At 35.0% G+C, this 25809-nt stretch overlaps 3 protein-coding genes across 3 annotated transcripts; 2 read left to right on the top strand and 1 right to left on the bottom strand.

Annotated features, from left to right (window-relative positions):
* The first annotated feature begins 8323 nt into the window (after positions 1-8323).
* LOC148767622 (putative disease resistance protein At3g14460) lies at positions 8324-10648 on the top strand. The gene is made up of 2 exons (XM_088824838.1): positions 8324-8765; positions 8845-10648. The coding sequence occupies exons 1-2, from the start codon at positions 8391-8393 to the stop codon at positions 10561-10563; spliced, it is 2094 nt and encodes a 697-aa protein (XP_088680964.1). The 5' UTR covers positions 8324-8390; the 3' UTR covers positions 10564-10648.
* Positions 10649-15858: 5210 nt separating this feature from the next.
* LOC148767621 (putative disease resistance RPP13-like protein 1) lies at positions 15859-19339 on the top strand. Its single transcript, XM_088824708.1, has 2 exons — positions 15859-18727; positions 19272-19339. Exons 1-2 carry the CDS (start codon positions 15859-15861, stop codon positions 19337-19339), a joined length of 2937 nt encoding a protein of 978 aa, XP_088680834.1.
* Positions 19340-20019: 680 nt separating this feature from the next.
* On the bottom strand, positions 20020-21204 carry LOC148767620 (putative WRKY transcription factor 46). The gene is made up of 3 exons (XM_088824828.1): positions 20971-21204; positions 20748-20852; positions 20020-20592 (listed from the first exon to the last, which is right to left on the bottom strand). Exons 1-3 carry the CDS (start codon positions 21195-21197, stop codon positions 20430-20432), a joined length of 495 nt encoding a protein of 164 aa, XP_088680954.1. The 5' UTR covers positions 21198-21204; the 3' UTR covers positions 20020-20429.
* Positions 21205-25809: the final 4605 nt, after the last annotated feature.

Below are 25809 nucleotides of genomic sequence, written 5' to 3'. Positions count from 1 at the left end.
TTCCCGTATTATTTTCCCACTTCCATGTAGTCGGCAAGATTTTCAGTATTAGTATTTGATTTTCCTGACTTTGTATTTTGGTTTGTAATTTTAATTTTCATTTTCGTACCCATGGGCGATAATATATATTAATATTGTTTGTTTACATTTTGTTCATACTACTGTTTTTCTTAGTTAATACATATTTATATATTTAACATTGTTTGTTTAAATTTGTTGATACAGATGTTTGTTCATATAGAATTTAAAGTTGTAATTGATCACACTATAACCAATGACCGAGCACAATGAAACTTTCGCAATTGCATAAACCAATTACTATGAAATTAAAAAAAAAAACACGAAGACATGCGTATTGACAAAAATCTGCACGAAGGCCTGCAACTATAACCTGTTGCAGTGTGAATATAACACATGCATATTGACAAAAACCTTGGAATATTACACAACCCGTGAACCTGTTTAAAATTGACCATTAGCTCCTAAATAACAAAATATTTTTTCAGCTTACCATTTAGGCATAGTAGCTCCAAACTAACAGAATATTTACAGACATATAATCGGCCATAATACACAAAATTTATAAGTTCATACGGAAAAACTAACAGAAATGTCTTCAATGCAAATAACGCCGCAAGATAGGGTCCGAATACGGGAAAAAATTTCTTCACCTTGTGAGTGGATGATATTCTAGCTAACCGAAGTAGCGCCCTTCGAGGATCATTCGAACCATAACCCCCTTTTCGGTTTCATTTAATCCAAAAAAGATGTCGAGATCGGTTGGGCTATTGCAAACGGCTTTAGCGACAGTAATCTTATCCTCGACACCTAAACATAACGGCGATAGGGCATCCAACACCTTCTTACATGTGTAGTTGACGCATCGTGCTCAAAACCGATACGGTGGGCCAACTCGCCTAGGAATGTTTTAGTCTCCACAAAAGTCCTAGTCATATCCGCCATCATATCCACGATACGGCCATCGAGGTCATCGTTTCGGGAACGCTTGTTGCCTTTCTTTTTACCCCTACTTTGATGTGAGGTTGAAGTCCCTTCACCTTGCATGTTAGACATGTAACCTTCACCGTGCAATGAGGACATGTTCTCCGAGTCATTCTCGTTGGAGTGCATGGCAGGTTGCGGTATGTGGTCTCCACCCATTGAATCGTCGCCCGCTTCTTTATCTTGTTTCGATATATCGTTGATCGCATGGGCGAGAGCCTCGGCACTTTCCCCCGTAGCCCGATCTTTTCCAAAGATGATTGTCCAATCTTTGAAATATGGCCATGATTTATAGCGCATCAACCGGGCATTTGAATCGAACTACAAAATAAATGAAAATGGAGGAGGTGCATTAAATTGGTTCGCATTATGGGTTTCAATTACGTTAATGTATAGTAACCGGTAGAAGAATACCTTAATTACGAGATGAAGGAACGGATAATTAGAACAATAAAAAAAATCGAAACCCATATAAACCCAAAATTCTTCAACAATACTCGGATGCATTTGAAGAAATCTGTGATATCAATTTGTGATGAGTTGATTATCGGAAAAAACCAAAAAAAAAAAAAATAACTAATGAAGTATGAAAAATAAGAAATCAATCTGTGATGAGTTGATTATTCTTCAACCGGTTTAGGGGGGCCTAAAAAACGAAGAAAGAAGCGTGTTAGAGAACCTAGATGAGTTGATTATCAGAAAAATTACCTCGGTGAAAAAACCGACCACAGTGGAGAAAAGCAGAACGAAGAACGGCGTGTATTGCTATGCCGGTAAAATTCTAGGGCTAACACAATAATTTTTGGGGTAATTCATATATATATGGGGTAGTCTTGTAATTAGAAATAAATATTCAGGGCATAAAGGTAATATACTGTACTTGATTGGGCTGAGAGTTGGATGAGATTACCCAATCTCACCTCCTTCGGCCTGATGGGAGATCCGGTAAATCCTTGATCCGGACCCGGGCCCAAGTGCAATCCCAGACCCCGTTGGGCTCAACCAAAGCTGAGATCCGAGTGGATTAGAGGAACTATCCACCCGGATCAGCCCAACCAAACTGGGCCTTAGTGTTTCTAACTACGTTTCAGGGGTGAATGTAATTATCGATACCATAAGGACCTTAAAATTATTTATGCATACCTGAGGGGTGTGGTTGTAATTTACCCTTTTTTTTTTTAGTGTTTTTATGCAAAGTCCCTGACCAACCATTTTTATTATTCTAGGTTCAAGGGTTATATCTCTTTCGCCAATTTTATCCCTTAAATATGTATTATAAATAAATGCGAAATAATGTATTAAAACCAATTACTAATTGTAACCCCAAATTAACTTCAACTTAATCAATTTTGACCACAAAAATCCAATTTCCACCTTTTCTTTTTTTGAACTTATTTTTTCTCAATTTTTTATTCTGGTGCCGGTTTCCGGCGTTAACTTTTTTAATATTTTTTTCCCTAAATTGTTTCCCTTTTTTTTACGCTTGCCGCTGAACATGGACCGTAGTTGTACTATCAATAACAGTAATTATACTGTCGGTGACAGTAGTTGTTCTGTCGTTGATAGTACAATTACTGTCAACCACAACAATATTATTATTTTATCGGGTTTTTTTGTTTGATTTTTCGACAAGTCAACGTAATTATATTACTGTCGTTGGCTGTAAAATTAACACAATAATATTACTGACAACCACATAAATATAATTTTTTTGGTTTTTTGTTTTGTTTGAGTTGTAGACATATTAACTTAATAATATTATTGTCTACTATTGTAATATAACTGTAAACACAATAATATTACTATGGTTGACGGTAATATTACTGTTGTTACAGTAATATTACTGTGGATGACAATAATATTACTCTCAACCACATCAATATTAATTATTTTGGCTTTTTATTATGTTTACTTATGTTGAACGAACAACATATTAATATTACTCTATTACACAATATTAGTGATTTTTGTTGTGTAAATATTACTGTGCAACAGAGTAACAGTAATATAGTTAATATGACTATCAACGACAACAATATTACTATTTAAACAAGCAAAAATATATTGAAGAACTTACTCTCTAAAACACTATCTCCGATTTTGGAAGAAGATTCTTTTAGATGTTTCACTTTTTCTTTCCCTTTGGTAATCTCGTTTACGAGTTTCTTGTATTCCTCTGAAGAAGAAGAAGATACGCTCGCCATTCTTATACCTGTCACGACATTGAAAGATTCAAACATATTTTTATATGTTCAAAGAAATAGAGAAGATCACAATGTTTGTAACTGAATTAGCTATTTTCGACAATTTAGAAAGAGTCATGTAGATCCGACACCACATATGTAAACTTTAGACCAATTCTTCATTAAAAATAGATTATTACTATTAGGGTCAAATTACGAAACCCCCTCCTCATGTTTGGATAATTACAACCAACTCCCAACTATGAATCTTCTTACACGTTTATCATTTATGGTGTCATATTCAAATTCAACAGAATCTTTTAGATTCCGAGAAATGTTCTCTAGTTTGTACTCGTTTTGTGCAAAAATATAGTTTCTAATAATGCACCACAATCTGATATTTATAAGCCAAGAGACACATCTTATGATCATCTTGTTTCAAAATGTGGAGCTTGAATGGGGTAAAACAGGGTGGGTTTTTCGCACTTTGCACGCTTGAATTACACCCTTTTGGCACTTTGCACCCTTAAATTGCAAAATTGGCAGATTGCACCCTTTAAACATAAATTGTTTGGCACTTTGCACCCCAAATCACTTTTGGCTTAGAAAAATTACTTGCAACTTGCTGAAAATCTGGAAAATGGACAAATTTGTAATTCTCTAATTATCTATCTTCTTCCACCAATTCTTAATCATCGTTCTACCATTTTTATCTTTCGTCATTTTAATAAGAGAAAAAAAAAAAGCTAAATTCTTCTTAGCCATTTCTAATTGCCATAATATGTAAATTTTGAACTAAAACTCAAGAATGGTCGTAATACATAGACAAGAGTTCGATACCACACCTTCAGAAGATCAAGTTTTATTCCATGGTAACGCTATTTTCTAATCATTTTTCAGATCCAAACTATTCAATGGGAGCACAAAATTCCTCCCATCATGAAACTAATAGGCACCAGCTCCTTGCCAACAAATAAACCTCCCAATAGCCTTATTGTGTCATTTGACTGATTTATCACTGAAAGAAATGTCTAAAAAGATATTAGGAGTTTTTGATTAAAGGGATCATGAAAGATAAAAATGGTGGAAGGGTGATTAACAAGGGGGCAACTATTTTGAATACTAATTTTTGCTTAGTTGAATACTACCAAATTGAAAACCACAATTGAGTACATATTTATAAGTTTTTTCTTACTTTAATACCAAAATAAAAATAAAAGTACAAAAATACCCTTTCATACAAAATACTAATTACATCATTTTTTCTTTGAAATTACCTATTTGAAAACAAAATAAAAAAAAAAGAAAAAAAAATTCAAACACAAAAAAACCTCCCTCCGTCCACCCCTCCCTCCGTCCACCCCTCCCACGCCGCCCGACGCCGCCGCCGCCGCTCCAACCATCGCCGCCGCCGGACGCCGACGCCAAACACCGCCGAACGCCGCCCAACGTCGCCGAAAGCCGCCGCCGTCGTCGTCTTCGAATAGTAAGTTATAGTTGTTTCGATTTTTTTTCTTTAATATTTATTTAAGATTTGATTGTTTGATATGGGTAATTAGGATTTGGTTGTTTTAGGTTAGAATGATCGTTAATTAGTAATGGGTGCATCTAATTTCAGTCGATTTGAGCATTGATTTGAGATTCGTGGGTCGGTTCTTCGTTCACCATTTTCGACCTGTATATGTCGATTTTCGATGAATTTTCGACAGGTTGATGTCGAAAATTCATCCAAAATCGACATGTAGATGTCGAAAATGGTGAAATTGTTGAATTTGGAATTTTGGTAATTCGACAGCTACCTGTCGAAAATTGGTTGAATTTTCGACAGCGACTTGTCGAAAATTCAACCAATTTTCGACAGGTAGCTGTCGAAAATTCAACCAATTTTCGATAGGTAGCTGTCGAATTTGAACTGTGAATTTTTTTTTTTTTTCCTATTTTTATTTGCTTGTGTTTATATTATGTATATTAATTTTTATTTGTGTGTTATTTTGCAGTGGAAGAACCACGTGAACCTCGTATACCTCCGACTGTCTCGAACCGTAAGAAGAGGAAGGAATTATCCGATAGAGGCAAGGGCATACCAGTCACGACCAAGAAAAAGACCACGACCAAGAAGAAGTCTGGAGAGGGTTCTTCGTCAACGAATCCGGTGCCGGCTCTACCTTCGACTGTAGAAGTTGGTGATTCGAGCAACGAACCGGTCCGAGGTCCCGAGATACCGGAATTGTACACAAAATTTGATAAGCACATTGCTTATCATATTGTGAACGGAGGGCCAGATCGTTCGGAGCGCGGCTCAGAATTTCGAATACGAAATCACACAGGAACTTTGAAAGGTTGGGAGCCGGCGCCGTTTATTACAGAGGTAGTACAAAGATGTGGTTTAATGTCAGTTGTACAGGCATCGTACAATACTGTGGACGGCCATCTACTTAGAGCCTTCATAGAGAGATGGCAGCCAGCTACCAACACATTTCACTTACCTGTTGGAGAGATGACCATCACACTTGACGATGTGAGTACGTTGATCGGTTTGCCAGTTGTTGGGCGTACCGTAGCTTGCGAGCGTTTGGTCCGTGATTCCAAAACGATCCCCAGTACTTTGATGTTCGAGTTACTAGGTGAGTACCCGGACGATGTAAACAAGAAGAAAGCGGTCAAGTTGGAATGGTTGAAGGCTAAATTTAGCAAAGTGACCATGAGAGATAGTGCGGAGAAGAGGACATACGCCATTCGGGCGTATTTGTTATTTTTGCTCGGGTGTACTATACTGTGCGACAAGACAGGCAACATGGTAAGCGTTGAGTACCTAAATCTTGTATCTGATTTGGATCGGATCGGCGAGTATGCTTGGGGCACTGCATGTCTTTGCCGGTTGTACGATGAGCTTTCCTCAGCCTCACAAAAATCAACGAACTCGATGGCTGGCTGGCTGACGCTCTTTCAGTCATGGATTTACGAGCACTTTCCTTATTTGGCGGGTGGCACATTGAAGACGGAATTCGAGGGGCCATTAGCGAGCCGATGGGAGCCTCAGTCAAAGACTACTTCAACGCCTGAACGAGCGTCGTACCTGCGATCTCGATTAGATGATTTGATCCCCGATCAGGTAACATACCAGTTTAATAATTTGTTATTACTACTTAAGTAGGTTTTTAAATCTAATTTTTTATTTATTTTACTAGGTTTTATGGTCACCGTATACGGCTATTCGTGATCGTTTCCCGATGCCAGATTCTGCTTGGTTTAGTGGGATGATATGTTGCATGGACCACTTCGAGGCATATCATCCGGACAGAGTGTTGAGGCAGTTCAACCGGGTGCAAATCATTCCAGGTCGTGCATACATGTCAAAAGATATGTACAAAGCTCTAGTTAGCAAAGGTCGACCGGTCCAGAACTCAATTTTCGTTGCGTACGGCGAACGATTCTCTGATCGGTGGGAGGAGTATTGTCTGGACGAGGAGTCGGGGTCCGTTGAAATTGAACTCGGGGAGGCGGACACTTCGCCGGACTACATGAATTGGTTCCGACCCAGATGCATGTTACAACTGAGTAGGCATGGAGCCCATCCACCTCGACCCCAGGCGGATCGACCTCGACCCCATGAAGCTCGTCCAGAGGGTGGTACCGATAAGGAGGTCCAACTTTCACAAATTTTGGAGTTGGTGAAGGGTACACTTAGCGAGGTGCGGGGACTTGCGCCATCCGACGCTCATACGGTCATGTGGGGGACCCTAAATGATATTGTCAGATTGATCGAGCCGGATGCCCCACTTCCACCTCCTTCGAGCTCGTCGGATGCCCCACCACCACCTCCAGGTAGCTCGATAGGGCCAATTCCACCGCCATCGAGCTCGTCCGATGCCCCACAGGCGGGTGTGAAACGCGTGTTTAGTAGGAAGAAAAAAACACAGGATTAGTCTTGTATTTTTTTAGATGGATGTTGTTTGATGGATTTTATTTGATTTACTTGTTTTTTAATTTAGTTTTATATGGATTTTGGTTGTTTTAAATGAAAATATTTTTGATAATTTGAATTTTTTTTTTTGTCCAAAAACACTTAGAATATGTTTTTTATCTTTCATTGCAATATATTTGGGGTTAATTTCACAAAAAAAAAAAATTTGCAATTTTTTCAAAAAAAAATAAAATTTGATACAGATCAAATTCGACAAGTAAATCAAATAAAATCCATCAAACAACATCCATCTAAAAAAATACAAGACTAATCCTGTGTTTTTTACACCCTTTTGGCACTTTGCACCCTTAAATTGCAAAATTGGCAGATTGCACCCTTTAAACATAAATTGTTTGGCACTTTGCACCCCAAATCACTTTTGGCTTAGAAAAATTACTTGCAACTTGCTGAAAATCTGGAAAATGGACAAATTTGTAATTCTCTAATTATCTATCTTCTTCCACCAATTCTTAATCATCGTTCTACCATTTTTATCCTTCGTCATTTTAATAAAAAAAAAAAAAACCTAAATTCTTTTTAGCCATTTCTAATTGCCATAATATGTAAATTTTGAACTAAAACTCAAGAATGGTCGTAATACATAGACAAGAGTTCGATACCACACCTTCAGAAGATCAAGTTTTATTCCATTGTAACGCTATTTTCTAATCATTTTTCAGATCCATACTATTCAATGGGAGCACAAAATTCCTCCCATCATGAAACTAATAAGCACCACCTCCTTGCCAACAAATAAACCTCCCAATAGCCTTATTGTGTCATTTGACTGATTTATCACTGAAAGAAATGTCTAAAAAGATATTAGGAGTTTTTGATTAAAGGGATCATGAAAGATAAAAATGGTGGAAAGGTGATTAACAATTGGGAGAAGAGGATAGATAACAAGAAAATTATGAATTTGCCAATTTTCCATGTTTTCGAGCAAGTTGCAGGTAAGTTTTCTAAGCCAAAAGTGATTTGGGGTGCAAAGTGGCAAACAAGCTATGTTTAAATGGTGCATTATGCTAATTTTGTAATTTAAGGGTGCAAAGTGCTAAAATGGTGTAATCCAAGGGTGCAAAGTGCAAAAAACCCGGTAAAACAGGTACAAATTGGAGAATAATGTAGAATTATTGTTGTGATTACCTAAATATGACCCATTATTATAATGATTGTTGTTAAAAACAGAGTATTTTGTTTGTTGAAAAAAAGAGATGGGTAGAGTATAATATTGTCCAAGAATGATGGGAGCTAACCGATTGGCTAACATGTCATATCTGAAACACCAACTGACCGGAGAAGAAGGAACGGGCAATGAGATCTACGAAGTGGTCGATCGGGTGACGGGCGTGAAATACTTTTTGAAGGAATTCCGCCGCGGCGGCGGCGGAATTGAGATTCTGATGAAATTGGAACATCCGAACCTCTTGAAATGTGTCGAGGTTATCGAAATCAAGGGGAAGATCTATCTTCTGTTCGAGCTGTTGTATAGGTTTCTCTCTTCTTGTATGAAGACACACAAAGATGATGAATCAAAAAATAGATGGGCAGTCGAGAAACTTCTTTGCCATCCATTTTTGAATCAGCTTTCTGCCACCACTTCATTCAACCAAAAGGTCCCTACATAATTTTTTATTAATTTTTTTTTTTTTAAATCTGTTGTATATATGTATAGTTTTTGGTTAACCTTTGCAGATGAAGTTACCTGCTGCTATAAAACATGAAGCATCTCCCTCTGAAGAAACTACAGAACAAATTAATCTTAGAGCAAAACGACGAAAAGCTTATGAAGAACATGGCATAGAAGAAGAAGACATTGAAAATTCGCAAGTTCCCCTAATAGATTACTGGAACTGTATTCGGCATCTTGCCCTATTTCTTCCGGATTACGGATTTTCAAAAGATAAATTGGTACAAATGTGGATTGCCGAAGAATGCATCAAACTCGAAGTGACGAAACGAATGGAGGACGTGGGTAATTTGTGCTTCGACTTTTTGCTTAATCAAAATATCATCGTACCTGCAAAGCCAACTGCTGCTTATCTTTCCCATTACCAAGTCAACGGCAAATCCAAAATTGCTAGGTTCATTATCCAACGAGGCGATTACGTAAGAATCCGAGATGGTAATGAGTTGGATACGACCAACCAAGAAATCCTACACTTAACATGGGACTGTCGTAAACATGGCGACGCTTTAGTTGATGATGCTCTTACAAAATTCAAGAAACTTCGCACACTCTTAGTTGTCAATCTCTGTATTCCGAGGAATAAAATGTGCAATTTAAGGTTTCCCCACTTGAAGCTCTTAAAAACATTGGATCTGAGCTCGAGCAACATAACACACGTACCGTGTTCCATCAAGTATTTGGATTCTTTGAGATTCCTAGACATCTCCAACACTCCCATCGATCAATTGCCTCAGTCGATCGATCTTCTTCTTTCTCTTCAGACATTAAGATTGAGGGACTGCCCTGGAATCGACGAACTGCCACGGGGATTCGGGTCTTTGATTAATCTTCGCCACCTGGACCTCCAGATTTTTGGCCAGCTGAGGGTCATGCCTAGTGGGATGGGAAACTTAACCAAACTCCAAACATTAGATGCGTTCATCGTGGGGGAAACCGACGATGGGTGCGGAATAACGGAGCTGAAAAACATGAACGAGATCGCCGGGTCGTTCTCTATCCTAAATCTTCATAATGTATCTAACGCGGAAGAAGCAAAGGCAGCTGCATTGTGCGATAAGAAACGCATAGATAATCTGTACTTGTATTGGGGTAGTGTCGAAAACCCCGATGCAACCGACATCTTAGAATGTCTGCAGCCTCATTTTAACCTTAAAGTTTTAGACATTTCAGATTATTGTGGTTCGAAGCTTCCGAGCTGGATAACCAATCCATCTTTTGTCGATCTTTCCACAATATTCCTCATAAGATGCATAAATTGCGACACGTTGCCCTCGTTTGGCGAACTGCCGTCTCTTAAGAGCCTCGATCTTGTGGAGATGACAAGTGTGAGGGATATTAATTCCCTATTCTGCAGAAAGTCCGAAACTCGTGTTAAAGTTGCATTTCCGAAGCTAGAGAAATTGAGTATCGACGACATGCCGAACCTTGTGGAATGGTCTGGAATGGAGGATGGTGATTTCCCATGCCTCAAAGATGTTACGATTGGATCATGTCCGGAACTTACGGTTCTTCCGTCTCTGTTGCATCTCCGCTCACTCGAATCATTGGAAATAAACGACTGCGAAAAGATGATTTCTTTGCCTGAATTGCCGGCTTCGGTTCAAGATCTCAGGGTACGTTGCTGCCCTAAAATGAGTAAGCGGTTGTACTACAAGGATGGAAGACGAGAGATTGCACATGTAAACAACATTTGGATTGATCTTGAAAAATTATCTTTACATTAAAAAGTTTGTGTCTGAATTATATTTTTACATTGCTTTCTACTTCTCTGGTTCTGGTTAACTAGCAAGTTTCACGTGTCTTATTATTTTATTTATTTATTTATTTTTCCATGGATTACTTAGATTTTGCATTTGTTTAGTTATATTTTTTTTCAAATAATATATAATTTAAGGTAAATTTCAAACCCCCTGAATGTAGGCCAAATTACAATAAATACCCCCACCTATCCGTAATTACTAAAATACCCCCAATGTTTGTTTCCGTCTTGCACCAACCTCCTTACGGTGTCTGATTCCTCATAAAATATTTTTGAGTCTAGGCAATATTTTCCGAAAAATGTCAATTGTACTCCTGCAGACGTGGAATTTCTTTTTAAGGGTCAAAATTACTCTCTAGTAAAAAAGCTTTCGTGAAAAATCACATCATAAGGGGGTTGGTGTACTATATATTGGAACAAATGTCGAGGGAATTTTGGTAATTACGGATATTTGGGGTACTTTTTGTAATTTAGCCTAAGTCCAGGTGATTTTCATAATTTACCCTATAATTTATATGCCTGAGAGTCACGACTATATTTAGGGTAAATTACACCTACACCCTTAAGGTATACTAAAATAACTTTAAGGTCCCTCTAGTATTGATAATTACAGCCGCACCCCTAAATTAATTACCGGAGCCAAAATTTCATGTCCTGGGGACCGATATGCACTATATTTGTTTTCCGCGGGGGCATTAATGCTACCATGATGAAAAATTATAAATCTTTCTTATATAAAGTAATAAGGATTTAAGAAATGTTTGGGAAGTCATGTCACATCTTACCTTTCTATGTTGTCTCCACCACCGCCTGAAAATAATAGTCCGGTAGAACCTTAACGGAATAACTTATCCAATGTATTATTCCGTTAGTGTTTCGGACAATGTTTCAGGGGGGGTGATTGTAATTACCAATACCACAGAGACCTTAAAGTTATTTTAACATACTTCAAGGGTGTAGGTGTAATTTATCCTTATATTTATTTAATTTCTTTGGGTAAATTACACCAACAACCCCTGAGTTATGCTTAAATAACTTTAAGGTTCATGTGGTATCGATAATTACACTCACCCCCTGAAACATAGTTAGAAACTCTAATGGGATAATGCATTGGATACATTATTCCGATACAGTTCTAAGGGACTACGACTTTTAGCTAGTGGTGGAGACAACATAGAGTTAGGGGGTGACATGGCTCCCCAACATTTCTTCAATCACTTATAGCTCTTTGTTGTCTCCAAACTTCCTGAAACTAATATACCATTAGAATTCTATCGGAATAAAATATCAAATGCATTATCCAATTATTGCTTCTAACTATGTTTTAGGGGAGTGAGTGTAATTATCGTTACCACAAGGACCTTAAAGTTATTTAAGCATACCTCAGAGGTGTGGATGTAATTTACCCAATTTTTTTCTTAGCAACTTTTGTTTTCTTCTTAGCAACTGTTTCTTTTTGTTTCTTAATGCTGAGAACTGAGAACTTCTTTTGTGGTTACGGCAATATCTTAAGCAATTTATGTTACATGCTACTTGAAACTATGTTTATTTTATTGTACTGTCTCTTTGCATAAATTAATTGTATGATATTGTATATAATAGACCGTCAAAATATATAACAAATTTTGAAATTTCATATCTACGGGGCATTACGTATGCGCGGTGCGACTCCCCTAGTATATATATATATATATATATATATATATATATATATATATATATATATATATATATATATATATATATATATATATATATATATATATATATATATACACACTATTCTTACTACTTTAGTTGATAATTTACACTATTTAAGACTTAATTGCTTAAAATATCACATTATTAATTGTTTTATAAATAAATAAAATTATATATGATTAATTTAATATAAAATAAGTTTCTAGTTATTGTGTAATATGAATGATCAAATAAAATATTTCAATCATATTGAATATAAAAATGTAAATGTTTGCTCACTAATACAATATTTGTATGGGTTCTTCTACACGTTAATGGTTAAAATGACCTTGTTTCTCTTAAACGCTTATATATGTTGATAATAGAATATTCCAAGATATGAATAAATTATTAAGTTTAAATTAAATTATTCGTAGTTAACTCAAAAAATATATTATTTTATACATTATGTATAAAATTCTACCAAAATGTACATTAATATACAATGTTAATATATATATTTCAAATTTCAAATAATAAATAAGTTTTATTATAAAATAAAAGAATGGACAAATGGATAATATTAAGTTTAACGAATTAATTGCATGATCCATGTTAATTGTTTTAATATTTAATGCACTAAAGATTCATCAGTTGATTAACTTGATTCGATGATAAGCTAGTATGGGCATTTTTAATACATTTAAAATTAACATCATTATACATCATTTCAATAATATATTTTAATAATTTTAAAATCATGAGACATACCAAAAAAAACATCATCATACATATATTTCATAAAATAAAATAAAATAAAAAGAAAAAGAAAAAATGCAATGTAGTTAGGGGTGTCGGAATGCAACTTTGGAATTCCACAGATTCCGATTAAAAAATATCCGAATTTAGAACCGTGCATTTTTGGCACGGAATTGGAATTTTATATAAAACTACCAAAAATTTCGATTCCCGACGACTTTAGTTACAATTATTTTGATTATTTTTCGAAATATATAATATAATTTTCTGATTTATTTTTGTAATTCCATAATATAATGTATGTTATATTTTATATGAAAATTTTGACTAAGGGTCAAATAAACTAAAAACCTTGAAAAAAAATAATTAGTTTCAGAACTATCTGTTGCATTTTTTCTTATATAAAAAACCATGTGTTGTATATTGTTTTTTTTAGGGTAAATTACCCCCATATCCCTGAGGTATGCTTAAATAACTTTATGGTCCCTGTGGTATCGATAATTACACTCACCCCCTTGAAACATAGTTATAAACTCTAATGCATTGGATACGTTATTACGATATAGTTCTAACGGACTATTGGTTTCAGGAAGTGGTGGAGACAACAAATAGTTATGAGTGACTTAATAAATGTTGTGGGAGCTATGTCACCCCATAATTCTATTGTTATCTCCACCACTAGCTAAAAGTAATAGTCCGTTATAACCCTATCGGAATAATGTATCCAATGCCTTATCCCATTAGAGTTTCTAACTACGTTTCAGGGGGTGAATGTAATTATCGATACCATAAGGACCTTAAAATTATTTAAGCATACCTGAGGGGTGTGGTTGTAATTTACCCTTTTTTTAGTGTTTTTATGCATAGTCCCTGACCAACCATTTTTATTATTCTAGGTTCAAGGGTTATATCTCTTTCGCCAATTTTATCCCTTAAATATGTACTATAAATAAATGCGAAATAATGTATATGGCTGTAAAATTAACACAATAATATTACTCTCAACCACATAAATATAATCTTTTGGATTTTTTGTTTTGTTTGAGTTGTTGACCGATTAACTTAATAATATTATTGTCTACTATTGTATTATAACTAAAAACACAATAATATTACTATGGTTGACGGTAATATGGATGACAATAATATTACTCTCAACCACATCAATATTAATTATTTTGGCTTTTTATTATGTTTACTTATGTTGAACGAACAACATATTAATATTACTCTATTACACAATATTAGTGATTTTTGTTGTGTAAATATTACTGTGCAACAGAGTAACAGTAATATAGTTAATATGACTATAAACGACAACAATATTACTATTTATTTAAACAAGCAAAAATATATTGAAGAAAAAAAATCAAATAAAAAAAAAAAAAAAAAAAAAAAAAAAGTCAACACCGCCGGAGACCGGCGTTAACCGCAGGCAGAAAGAAGAAAAATAACAATAAAACGAAAAAGAAAAACAATCGAAAGAGTCAACGCCGAAAACCGGCAAAAAAAGGAGGAGAAAAAAAAAATAGTCAACGGCGGCGACGAACGAAATTGTACTCAAAATTGAATAATTTGAGAAATTTGGGGTCAAATTGAGGTTAAATTAAATAAAAATGATGAAATTAGAGCATATTAAAATGTGGGGGGGTATTTTAGTCTTTTACAGACCTCTTGACAATATCATGATTTTTTGGCAAAATTTTTTTTTGTGTGGACCCCTTAGTGAATAAGTATTCCTTGATGGACTTATTTGTAATGAACTTTTATTTTTTCTACATATGGTTCTATTTATTGCAATTTTGGTAAATTAGTTTTTGGATTTTCATGCATTTCGCTATAGAATTCCGAAAAAGAGTGAAGACATTGTGTAAATTCTCTTTATGTCCAAATTTGTTTCAAGAGATTATAAAGTAATACAATTTTTGAAATTTCCGAAATTCCGCCAATTTCGAGGCATTTAAAAATTATAATGGATTTTTTCGGAAAAAACCATTTCCAATCTATTCCGCCCGATTTCCACCCCTAAATATGGTCAACACTTCACATTTCAAGAATTTGGATAACAATTTAATCACTATATTGATGTTCCATGTAATTTAACTATATTGCTTTCCATATACGTTAATTATTTTGATTTTTTTTTTAAAATTAGTTTAAAGTAATTTAGAAACAATGTAAAAAAATAACTTCAAATTATATATGGGACTTGTTTTTCTGGAAGGTCCGTGACCAAGATAACTTCAAATTAACTAAAATGGAATTTTTATTTTTAATGTTTTTGGTATATATTATATTATATATCAACTGTTAAAAGTTTTTGTTAATTTTATTTTATTCAAAAAAGAATTAAAAAAAGAAAAGAAAAAGAAAATTGATCCCTTGCATCGCACTAGTGAATGGGGATACAAATGCTTTTGTAAATAAGAAACTAAAAATACACTAAACCACACACACATATGACATATATATAAGAGAAAAAGAATTACCGGATGAGAAAAAGAAATTCAATTTATGTAATCCGACAGAAAAACACGACTTTCAGTAATGTTCCACGAGGGTGCAAGAGAAGCGCACCTGGGTGGTTGAATGAAGCTTTCTCTGTAGACAGGCACCTCGGTGCCGGGATTAGCGCATCTGAGAAACCTGAATCTCTGTACTGTGGCACCATTGTGGTGTTTGCTTAAAAAAAAAAAAAAAAGTTTGTACAAAACAGAGACAGAGCCGTTTCCTTCTTGTTTTATGTTTTCTTGTCTTTGCTTTCTTTTCACTAAAAATAAAGCAAAGCTAGTGTTTGTTCATATTCGCAACCAGCAGAAAAATGAATCCTCTTCTACAAACTCCACTCCGAATACTAGGGCAGAAATTCGCAAGTCAAGCTGCGAAGCAGTTCTCTGCAGTTTGGAATATTGATAAATCGACAATGGAGCTGCAAAGAAAGATTGAGAAGATAAGAGCTATGTTGGATAGCATGGAAGAAATTAGATGGACTTCCTCTAACGAAAAGGCATGGAAGGTTTTACTGGAATTTGCGGTTTCAGTCGTGTACTCTACCGACGATTTGCTCGATGGAATTTATTTGGATGTTCTAAAATACAGAGCCAAGCTCTCTGAAAATTCCTCCAATGAAGGAGAAACGGAGGTAAGAAACATGCTTCTTTCGACTTTCGATTCAAAGTTGGCCACTAAAGTAGCAAATCGAGTGAAGAAGTTGGAAAAAATTGAAAGAAATATTGAGTCGCTTTACAATAATGAGAGGTCCAAGAAGGTTTTAGAATCTAGGCCTTACAGTTCTGTGGTGGACAAGATGCGTGTGGTTGGACGAGACATAGAAATTAAACATATTGTTGATACATTGTTGGCCGACGAGGGAGATGATGTTTCTGTCATACCTATTGTGGGTATGGCCGGAATTGGAAAGACAACTGTAGCACAAATTGCTTACGGTGATGATGTTAGACTTGGTGATAAATTTGATTTGAAGATGTGGACCTCTGTGGGTATAAATTTTGATATCATCAGCATCACAAGGTCTATAATAGAGTCTGCCTTAGGAGAAAGATGTGAGTTATCGAACATTGATTCCATTCAAATGAAACTTCAGAAATTGATTCATGGGAACAAGTTTTTATTGGTTTTGGATGATTATTGGAGTGAAAACTATGAGGACTGGGCCCAATTGTTTTCTCCGTTCATGTTCGGGTTAAAAGGAAGCAAGGTCTTGGTTACCACTCCTAGTACGGCCGTGTCCCAAATTGTCGGCACCGCCCCTTCAATCGTTTTGAAGGACTTAACCGATGAATATTGCTCACTAATTATCAAGAACCGAGTGCATATAGACGACTTACACTTGGAGCCTATTCGGATGGAAATAGCAAAAAAGTGCAAAGGGCTTCCTCTCATAGCGACGACTATTGGTACAATGCTCCGCTACAAGCGTGGTCGTACCGAGTGGGAGTACGTTTTGAGCTGCGATTTATGGCACTTGGCAGAGATTAAAAATCAAATCTTCCCGGTGTTAGCACTTGGCTATTTTCAACTTCCATTAGAGCTAAAAGCATGCTTGGTTTATAGTTCATTTTTTCCGAGTTCTCACGAATTCACAATGAATGAATTGGTTTTACTCTGGATGGCAGAAGGTTTAGTAATTCCCACGGGAAAGATGCGCCCGGAAGATGTTGCTTGCGGTTACTTCAAGAAGTTGCTATCGGCCGCTTTCTTCCGTCTCTCCATAAACCAAAATTCGAAGGGGCAAGAATCTTACAAAATCCATGATGTGATTCACAGCATGATCCGGTTTATATCCGGTGATATCTGCCTTTCCCGGGAAGTTGAACAAACAAGCAAAGAAGAATTCGTCTTCGAAGTTGAACAAACAAGCAAAGAAGAATTCGTCTTCCCAAAAGGAACCCGTCATATGTTTGTGGACCGCAAGATTGTGCATAATGTGGTGCCAAAAAACTCACACAAGAAGAACTTGCGGACTCTGATAGTGTCATCCAAAAGTAGTGACACAACCAAGGTCTCGTTTGATTTTCTTTTAGATATGAAGCACGCAAGAGTGATAGATTTGAGCAATATGGGTATTGATAATGTGCCCCATTCGATTTTTGAAATGAAGCGTCTTCGCCTTCTCAATCTTTCTGGGAATCCTTTCTATGCGTTGCCCGATTTGTTTGGGCAGCTCACCGCTTTAGAGACACTAAAGCTTGAGAAATGTGATGGACTTAAGCAGTGGCCAAAGAACATGAAGAACGTCGTTACTCTACGGCATCTTATTTTTAGTGCACGTATGCTACAAAACATGCCATTGGAGTTTCGTAAATTGGTGAATCTTGAAACGTTGTCTGCGTTTATAGTGGGAAAGAGTAAAATTCATCATGGTATTCAACATCTTAAAGACATGGATATGCTAAGAGGATCCATTTGCATTGTAAATCTTGAGTATGTACTTAGTCATGATGATGCAAAGGAAGCTAGCCTACACACGAAGCCATTCCTTGACAAGATCGAATTTGTATGGAAGGCCGCAGTAAAAAATGGTGAAGAAGTTCTTGACGGTCTTTGTCCCCATAAAAATGTGAAGGAGTTGGTGATCGCAAATTATAATGGTGAAAAGTTTCCTAATTGGTTGAGCACTCTGCCCCAGCTTTCAGTTATTCACTTGATGCGTTGTACGAAGAACTCCGTCCTGAACGAATTGAGGATACTGGAAAATCTTAAATCGCTTGTCATTGAAGAGATGCCTATGTTGGACACTGTTAGTAGTCGGTTTTCCGGATTACTATGTCTGGAGTCTCTCAAGATAGTAAAGATGAAGAAAATGACTGCTTGGGGAATGTCTGTAGTTTCCGGTGAAAGTCGTTTCCCTAATCTTCGTATTCTTGAAATCAATGAGTGCCAAATGCTAAAGGAGTTGCCGGTGCTTACCGATACAAAACTTGAATGTCTAACAATCGTTAATTGTCCCAAACTTCTTTCATTGCCAATTGATGGTTTGCCCAAATCTCTTAAAGAATTGGTGATCTCAGGATGTGATAAGCTCAAACATACGTGCAGCGTAGGCGAAAGGGATTATAAAAAGATTGAATGGGTTGAGAAGATAACTATTGACGGTCAGACTCTGCATATTATCAAGTCTCCTAGCATGAAAAGCATTGTTAATCCAGATTCAGAGGACCGTACTAGAGGTATTTGTACGCGAAAGACATTTGTGCTCCATTTGAATTTTTATTTGCTTTGCAATTTATGATTAGTCCAACTGGATTTGTTTATTTGTGTTTCAGATAGCCGAGAATAGCGTGTACGTGAAGGGGGCATCAGTCTTAGGCTGTCATCTTTGGGACAGGTAGTTCCTAACTTAACTCATGCTATTTACATTGTTGTCCAGTAATGTGATTCGACGAATGAATATTTGAGAATCATAACCCCTAAGCTTTAGATTCAAATGTGTAAAGACCAAATTTGGAATGTAGGTAAGAGGTATATTCAGTAATAGACTTGCAATTTAAGTTCTATGATCGACCACTAGTTTTGGTTCCGAATTTGGTGTCGGCAATTAATGATATGATTTTGTTGCTGACAAAAAGCAAGGAGGTAATTATCATATCTTTCTATTGATTTATTTTTTAGTTTAAAATGTGAATATAGCTCATTTACCAGCATTCTTAGTTCAACCATATATGAAAAATGACACCTTTTGCTGATTAGTTTTCTTTGATAACTTGGACACAGGTTTTGAAAGCTCATTATCAGATGTTGTGGAAGTTGAGGATTTCTCTCCTACTGAACCCGGATTTTGATTTTTATGTTGTGGAAACATGAGATTTTTCATTTTTATTCACTCATATTCGGTTAGAAATTGTCCTTAATTCTGTGATTTATTATTCTTTTGTTGAGCTTTTCGAGTATGCAGATGAAATATCAAGATGAATACTCTTTATTCCAATGTTAATTGCTTTTTGGAATCTTAGCAGCTCTAGCTAGGCTCTCATATTTTTGTTGTTCTCCCGTGTTTATCGATGTGCTCGTGTGACTGTGTCAGATGTAGTTGTTAAATTACACACCCAGTTTTCAGGTGAGAAGAAAAAAAAAAAAGATGATCTACACCTCACTTTCTGTAATTTTCCACCGCGGTGCCAGATAAGAAAGATAACGAGCCCTTGAAAGCCCTCTCTCTCTCTGTAGACAGGCACCTCGGTGCCGTTTAAGCGCACCCGGATGCTTAGGTTGCAACCTAATTCTCTGTAGTGTGGCACCGCAGTGCCGTGTTATTGCACCTAGGTGCCTTAATAAATATCTTAAATTCTTTGGTTAATTATTTCTCATACTCTTATTTTGTGTAATGCGTTCCGAATAGTCTAAAAAAGCAAATAATGTTAGTTTGAAACATCATTTCAGATATTCATTTCCCGTAACTTGATTATTACATAGGGGTGGAGATCAGACGAATACGGTCGTAATTAGTACTTTTGGAAAAAAATCAATCCTTAACATTTGAACTGGAAAACCAAACCAATTCAAATTTCATCCTTGAAAAAAAAAAACAAAGAACACCGAAAATCAAAATTTTGCAAGAAGATTAACCACACAAGCATAATGCTCGATCTCTGGCCGATTTTTGTGGACCCCACTCAATTCATGCTTTCGAACAATGAAAGTCCATTCTGTTAAACAACTCGAGCGATTTCATCGCATTGCAAGCCCGGATATAATAGCGTTCCTAACTCTACTATCAAAAAACAACTCCCCGAGTACATTAGTCAAAACGCAAGCTCGATCGTTCTCTAAAACTTTGATCACCCAATGAATGGAGTAGATTTTTTCTTCAATCCTATGTTGTAATAAAAGCATAAACGAAGTACTTGTCCGGTGAGGGTCCATTTTTGAGAGTCAAATCCCGAGGACTTGTTCGAGTGGTACATGTGCCGACCTCAGGCATGTATGCTTCCCTCTGTATGTGATATCAACTGCATTCGGCTCATATGCTGACATACGCACTTCTTTCATAGCCATACAACCTTCCCTCACATGATCTATACATCTGTAATAGGTTCTGCACATTCAGAAAAAAATATTTAACGATCATTTCTTAACATGTGTGTGTAAAAACCTTAAAAGACACGTGTATTATTTTGAAAGGGAGAGACCGTAGTATATTGAGCACAAAGAAGTAGATTAGATCAAGTAGCATGCATACATATTCGTCACCTTGTGAGAAGGGGAGCAAATATATATTCTCGGCCGTACTTCCTCCAACTGTATCCATCGTCGAATTCTTCGGATGGTACCTTAGGTCTCACTGTCACCCGTGCGCTGCAAAGAGACCCGAACAAAATATATGCTAATCGATGAAAATTTCGAAGAGTGAAGAACAACCACCTTGGATTTTATACATTTATGATAAATGTTTTTTAGTAAAAATATTAATCACCTTTCGTCTGATGAGGATGACACAACGTTGTACTGACATTGTCCTTGTGGAGCAAATAGTTTAAGAAGGGATAGAGCCTCCTCGTACGAGACCAACTTACTCTCTAAAACACTATCTCCGATTTTGGAAGAAGATTCTTTTAGATGTTTCACTTTTTCTTTCCCTTTGGTAATCTCGTTTACGAGTTTCTTGTATTCCTCTGAAGAAGAAGAAGATACGCTCGCCATTCTTATACCTGTCACGACATTGAAAGATTCAAACATATTTTTATATGTTCAAAGAAATAGAGAAGACCACAAGTTTGTAACTGAATTAGCTATTTTTGACAATTTAGAAAGAGTTTTGTAGATCTGACACCACATATGTAAACTTTAAACCAATTCTTTATAAAAAATAGATTATTATTATTAGACTAAATTAGGGCCACCTCTTAAGTAAGGTCAAATTACGACACTCTCTTCTCATATTTGGATAATTACAACCAACCCCCTCGACTATAAATCTTCGTACACGTTCATCTTTTATGGTGTCAAATTAAGCAAAATCTTCTTGATTCCGAGAAATGTTCTCTAGTTTGTACCCATTTTGTGCAAAAATGTACTATTGAAACAAATGTCGACGAAATTTTGGTAATTACGGATATTTGGGGTATTTTTCGTAATTTAGCCCAAATCCAGGGGATTTTCGTAATTTACCCTATAATTTATATGCGTGATTATATTTAGGGTAAATTACACCTACACCCCTAAGGTATGTTAAAATAACTCTAAGGTCCCTCTAGTATTGATAATTACAGCCACACCCCTCAAACAATTACTGGAGTCAAGATTTCATGTCCTGGGGACCGATGTGCACTATATTTTTTTTCCGCGGGGCGTTAATGCTACCATGATAAAAATTTATAAATCTTATATAAAGTAATAAGCATTTAAAAAATGTTCGGGGAGTCATATCACCTCTTACCTCTATATATATACTAGTGATGAAGCACCGCGCAAGGCTTGGTGCCCGGTTGATTCGTACGAACAAAACATAAAATAGAAAATAATGGCAGCAGGCAACAGTGGAGGAGAAAGAGATTTCTTTGATTTCACTTCTACCTGTGTGGCGGTTAGGGGTGGTAAACGAGCCGAGCCGACTCGACAAAGGCTCGAACTCGAGCTTGGGTTTTTTGACCTCGAGCTCGAGCTCATGAGTTCGAGCTTCGGACAAGCACAAGCTCGAGCCCAATTTTAGTTGTTCAACAACTCGCGAGCTGGGTTTTTTTTTTTTTTTTTTTTAATTTACATATATATATATTAATTATTAGTTAAATAGTAAATAGTTTTTAATAATAAGTATTTATAGTATTCAAACATAAACAAATCTATATTACTTAGATAATTCATAATAAGATAAAATATTATAATATATAAAAATTAAAAACAATATAACTACAGTTTATTATTTTTTTATAATTTTTTTCATTTTACTATAAATATTTTTTTTAATAAAAAAATAAATAATTAAAAAAAACCTAAATGAGCTCGAGCTCGAGCTTGAGCCAAAAAAAAAATAACTCGATGAGCTCGAGCTCGAGCTTGATCTGGCCAAAACAGGAAGATGGACTCGAGCTCGGCAAAATGGACTCGAGCTTGAGCCAAAAAAATAATAACTCGATGAGCTCGAGGTTTAGGGCTATATCTTTTTCGCCAATAAGCCCATCCCTTTAATATTTTTTATAAATAAATGAAAAATTAATGTATATAACAAAATTACCCCCAAGCCTTTACACCCAATTTTTAATTGTAACTCCAATTTAATCAATTTGGACCACAAAAATCCAATTTTGACCTTTTTTTTTTTAAAAAAAAATTCAGAAATTATTTTTTGCCGCTGGTTTCCGGCGTTGACTTTACGATTTTCTTTTCTTTTTATGGTCTGTTTTTCTGCTGCCGGTTTCCGGCATTGACTTTTTCGATATTTTTTTTCTCTGGTCTATTTTTTTCGCCGCTGGTTTCTGGCATTGACTTTTTTTAGTGGTTTTTTTTTTCCGCCGGCCGCTAAACGTTGACGGTAATTGTGCAGTCATTAACAGACTGTAATTATACTGTCACTGGCTGTAAATTAACGTAATTATATTGTCACTGACAGTACATTAACGTAATTGTACTGACGTTGACAATACATATATGTAATTGTACTGCCGTTGACAGTACAATTAGAGTCAAACACAATATTATTATTATTATTATTTTTTTAATTTTTTTTGATTTGTTGACAAGTCGACGTAATTATATTACTGTCGGACAGTAAAATAACTGTAAACACAATAATATTATTGTCAACCACATCAATATTATTATTTTTTTGGGTTTTTTATTTTGTTTGAGTTATTGATGGAGTAACATAATAATATTAATGTCTGTTATTGAAATATTACTGTAAGCACAATAATATTACTGTGATTTATGGCAATATTACTATTGTTACAGTAATATTACTGTCAACCCAGAAATCTAGATCTGACTCACCAGCCTAAAACTTAAAAAAATTCTCTCAGACACACTCAAAACTCTCCGTTTTACCCATCACTAAGACTGTATCGCTCACTCATAGAAGAGTGAAGACAAAAAATGAAGGAAAAACATGAACCATCTCTCTCCATCTCTACAACAAACATTTATACTCTGAGATACAACGGTCATCGGCGAATGAGCCGTCTTACTGTCAAAGTATGCCATTTGGTGGCGTTTGACTCTCAAATCGTCTGAAGAAGCCAAGAACAGAGAAAGTAGAACGACATATGGTACATGGAGAGGAAATAATATATGTTGATAATAGAATATTTCAAGATATGAATAAATTATTAAGTTTAAATTAAATTATCCGTAGTTAACTCAAAAAATATATTATTTTATACATTATGTATAAAATTCTACCAAAATGTACATTAATATACAATGTTAATATATATATTTCAAATTTCAAATAATAAATAAGTTTTATTATAAAATAAAAGAATGGACAAATGGATAATATTAAATTTAGCGAATTAATTGCATGATCCATATTAATTGTTTTAATATTTAATGCACTAAAGATTCAGCAGTTGATTAACTTGATTCGATGATAAGCTAGTATGGGGATTTTTAATACATTTAAAATTAACATCATTATACATCATTTCAATAATATATTTTAATAATTTTAAAATCACGAGACATACCAAAAAAAACATCATCATACATATATCTCATAAAATAAAATAAAAGAAAAAGAAAAAGAAAAAATGCAATGTAGTTAGGGGTGTCGGAATGCAATTTTGGAATTCCACAGATTCCGATTAAAAAATATCCAAATTTAAAACCGTACATTTTTGGCACGGATTCGGAATTTTATATAAAACTACCAAAAATTTCGATTCCCGACGACTTTAGTTACAATTATTTTTATTGTTTTTCGAAATATATAATATAATTTTCTGATTTATTTTTGTAATTCCATAATATAATGTATGTTATATTTTATATGAAAATTTTGAATAAGGGTCAAATAAACTAAAAACCTTGAAAAAAAAAAAAATTAGCTTCAGAACTATCTGTTGCATTTTTTCTTATATCAAAAACCATGTGTTGTATATTGTTTTTTTTAGGGTAAATTACCCCCATATCCCTGAGGTATGTTTAAATAACTTTATGGTCCTTGTGGTATCGATAATTACACTCCCCCCCTTGAAACATAGTTATAAACTCTAATGGGATAATGCATTGGATACGTTATTACGATATAGTTCTAACGGACTATTTGGTTTTAGGAAGTGGTGGAGACAACAAATAGTTATGAGTGACTTAATAAATGTTGGGGGAGCTATGCCCTATCGGAATAATGTATCCAATGCCTTATCCTATTAGAGTTTCTAACTACGTTTCAGGGGTGAATGTAATTATCGATACCATAAGGACCTTAAAATTATTTAAGCATACCTGAGGGGTGTGGTTGTAATTTACCCTTTTTTTTTTAGTGTTTTTATGCAAAGTCCCTGACCAACCATTTTTATTATTCTAGGTTCAAGGGTTATATCTCTTTCGCCAATTTTATCCCTTAAATATGTATTATAAATAAATGCGAAATAATGTATTAAAACCAATTACTAATTGTAACCCCAAATTAACTTCAACTTAATCAATTTTGACCACAAAAATCCAATTTCGACCTTTTCTTTTTTTGAACTTATTTTTTCTCAATTTTTTATTCTGGTGCCGGTTTCCGGCGTTAACTTTTTTAATATTTTTTTCCCTAAATTGTTTCCCTTTTTTTTACGCTTGCCGCTGAACATGGACCGTAGTTGTACTATCAATAACAGTAATTATACTGTCGGTGACAGTAGTTGTTCTGTCGTTGATAGTACAATTACTGTCAACCACAACAATATTATTATTTTATCGGGTTTTTTTGTTTGATTTTTCGACAAGTCAACGTAATTATATTACTGTCGTTGGCTGTAAAATTAACACAATAATATTACTGACAACCACATAAATATAATTTTTTTGGTTTTTTGTTTTGTTTGAGTTGTAGACAGATTAACTTAATAATATTATTGTCTACTATTGTAATATAACTGTAAACACAATAATATTACTATGGTTGACGGTAATATTACTGTTGTTACAGTAATATTACTGTGGATGACAATAATATTACTCTCAACCACATCAATATTAATTATTTTGGCTTTTTATTATGTTTACTTATGTTGAACGAACAACATATTAATATTACTCTATTACACAATATTAGTGATTTTTGTTGTGTAAATATTACTGTGCAACAGAGTAACAGTAATATAGTTAATAT

Source organism: Erythranthe guttata, chromosome 10 (assembly GCF_056151865.1).
Source record: "Erythranthe guttata isolate IM_541 chromosome 10, IM_541, whole genome shotgun sequence".
In the NCBI taxonomy this organism is placed as follows: Eukaryota; Viridiplantae; Streptophyta; class Magnoliopsida; order Lamiales; family Phrymaceae; genus Erythranthe; species Erythranthe guttata.
This window is presented reverse-complemented; position numbering and strand designations above follow the sequence as displayed.

What these genes read in the sequence shown, in the direction of transcription:
- LOC148767622 (XM_088824838.1), top strand. Translation starts at nt 8,391, where the DNA reads ATGATGGGAGCTAACCGATTGGCTAACATGTCATATCTGAAACACCAA. An exon ending in CCACTTCATTCAACCAAAAG is followed by an intron (nt 8,766 to 8,844) that starts GTCCCTACATAA and finishes TAACCTTTGCAG; the next exon opens with ATGAAGTTACCTGCTGCTAT.
- LOC148767620 (XM_088824828.1), bottom strand. Translation starts at nt 21,197, where the DNA reads ATGGCGAGCGTATCTTCTTCTTCTTCAGAGGAATACAAGAAACTCGTA. An exon ending in TCATCCTCATCAGACGAAAG is followed by an intron (nt 20,853 to 20,970) that starts GTGATTAATATT and finishes GTCTCTTTGCAG; the next exon opens with CGCACGGGTGACAGTGAGAC. An exon ending in TTTGCTCCCCTTCTCACAAG is followed by an intron (nt 20,593 to 20,747) that starts GTGACGAATATG and finishes CTGAATGTGCAG; the next exon opens with AACCTATTACAGATGTATAG.
- LOC148767621 (XM_088824708.1), top strand. Translation starts at nt 15,859, where the DNA reads ATGAATCCTCTTCTACAAACTCCACTCCGAATACTAGGGCAGAAATTC. An exon ending in TTCAGAGGACCGTACTAGAG is followed by an intron (nt 18,728 to 19,271) that starts GTATTTGTACGC and finishes ACTTGGACACAG; the next exon opens with GTTTTGAAAGCTCATTATCA.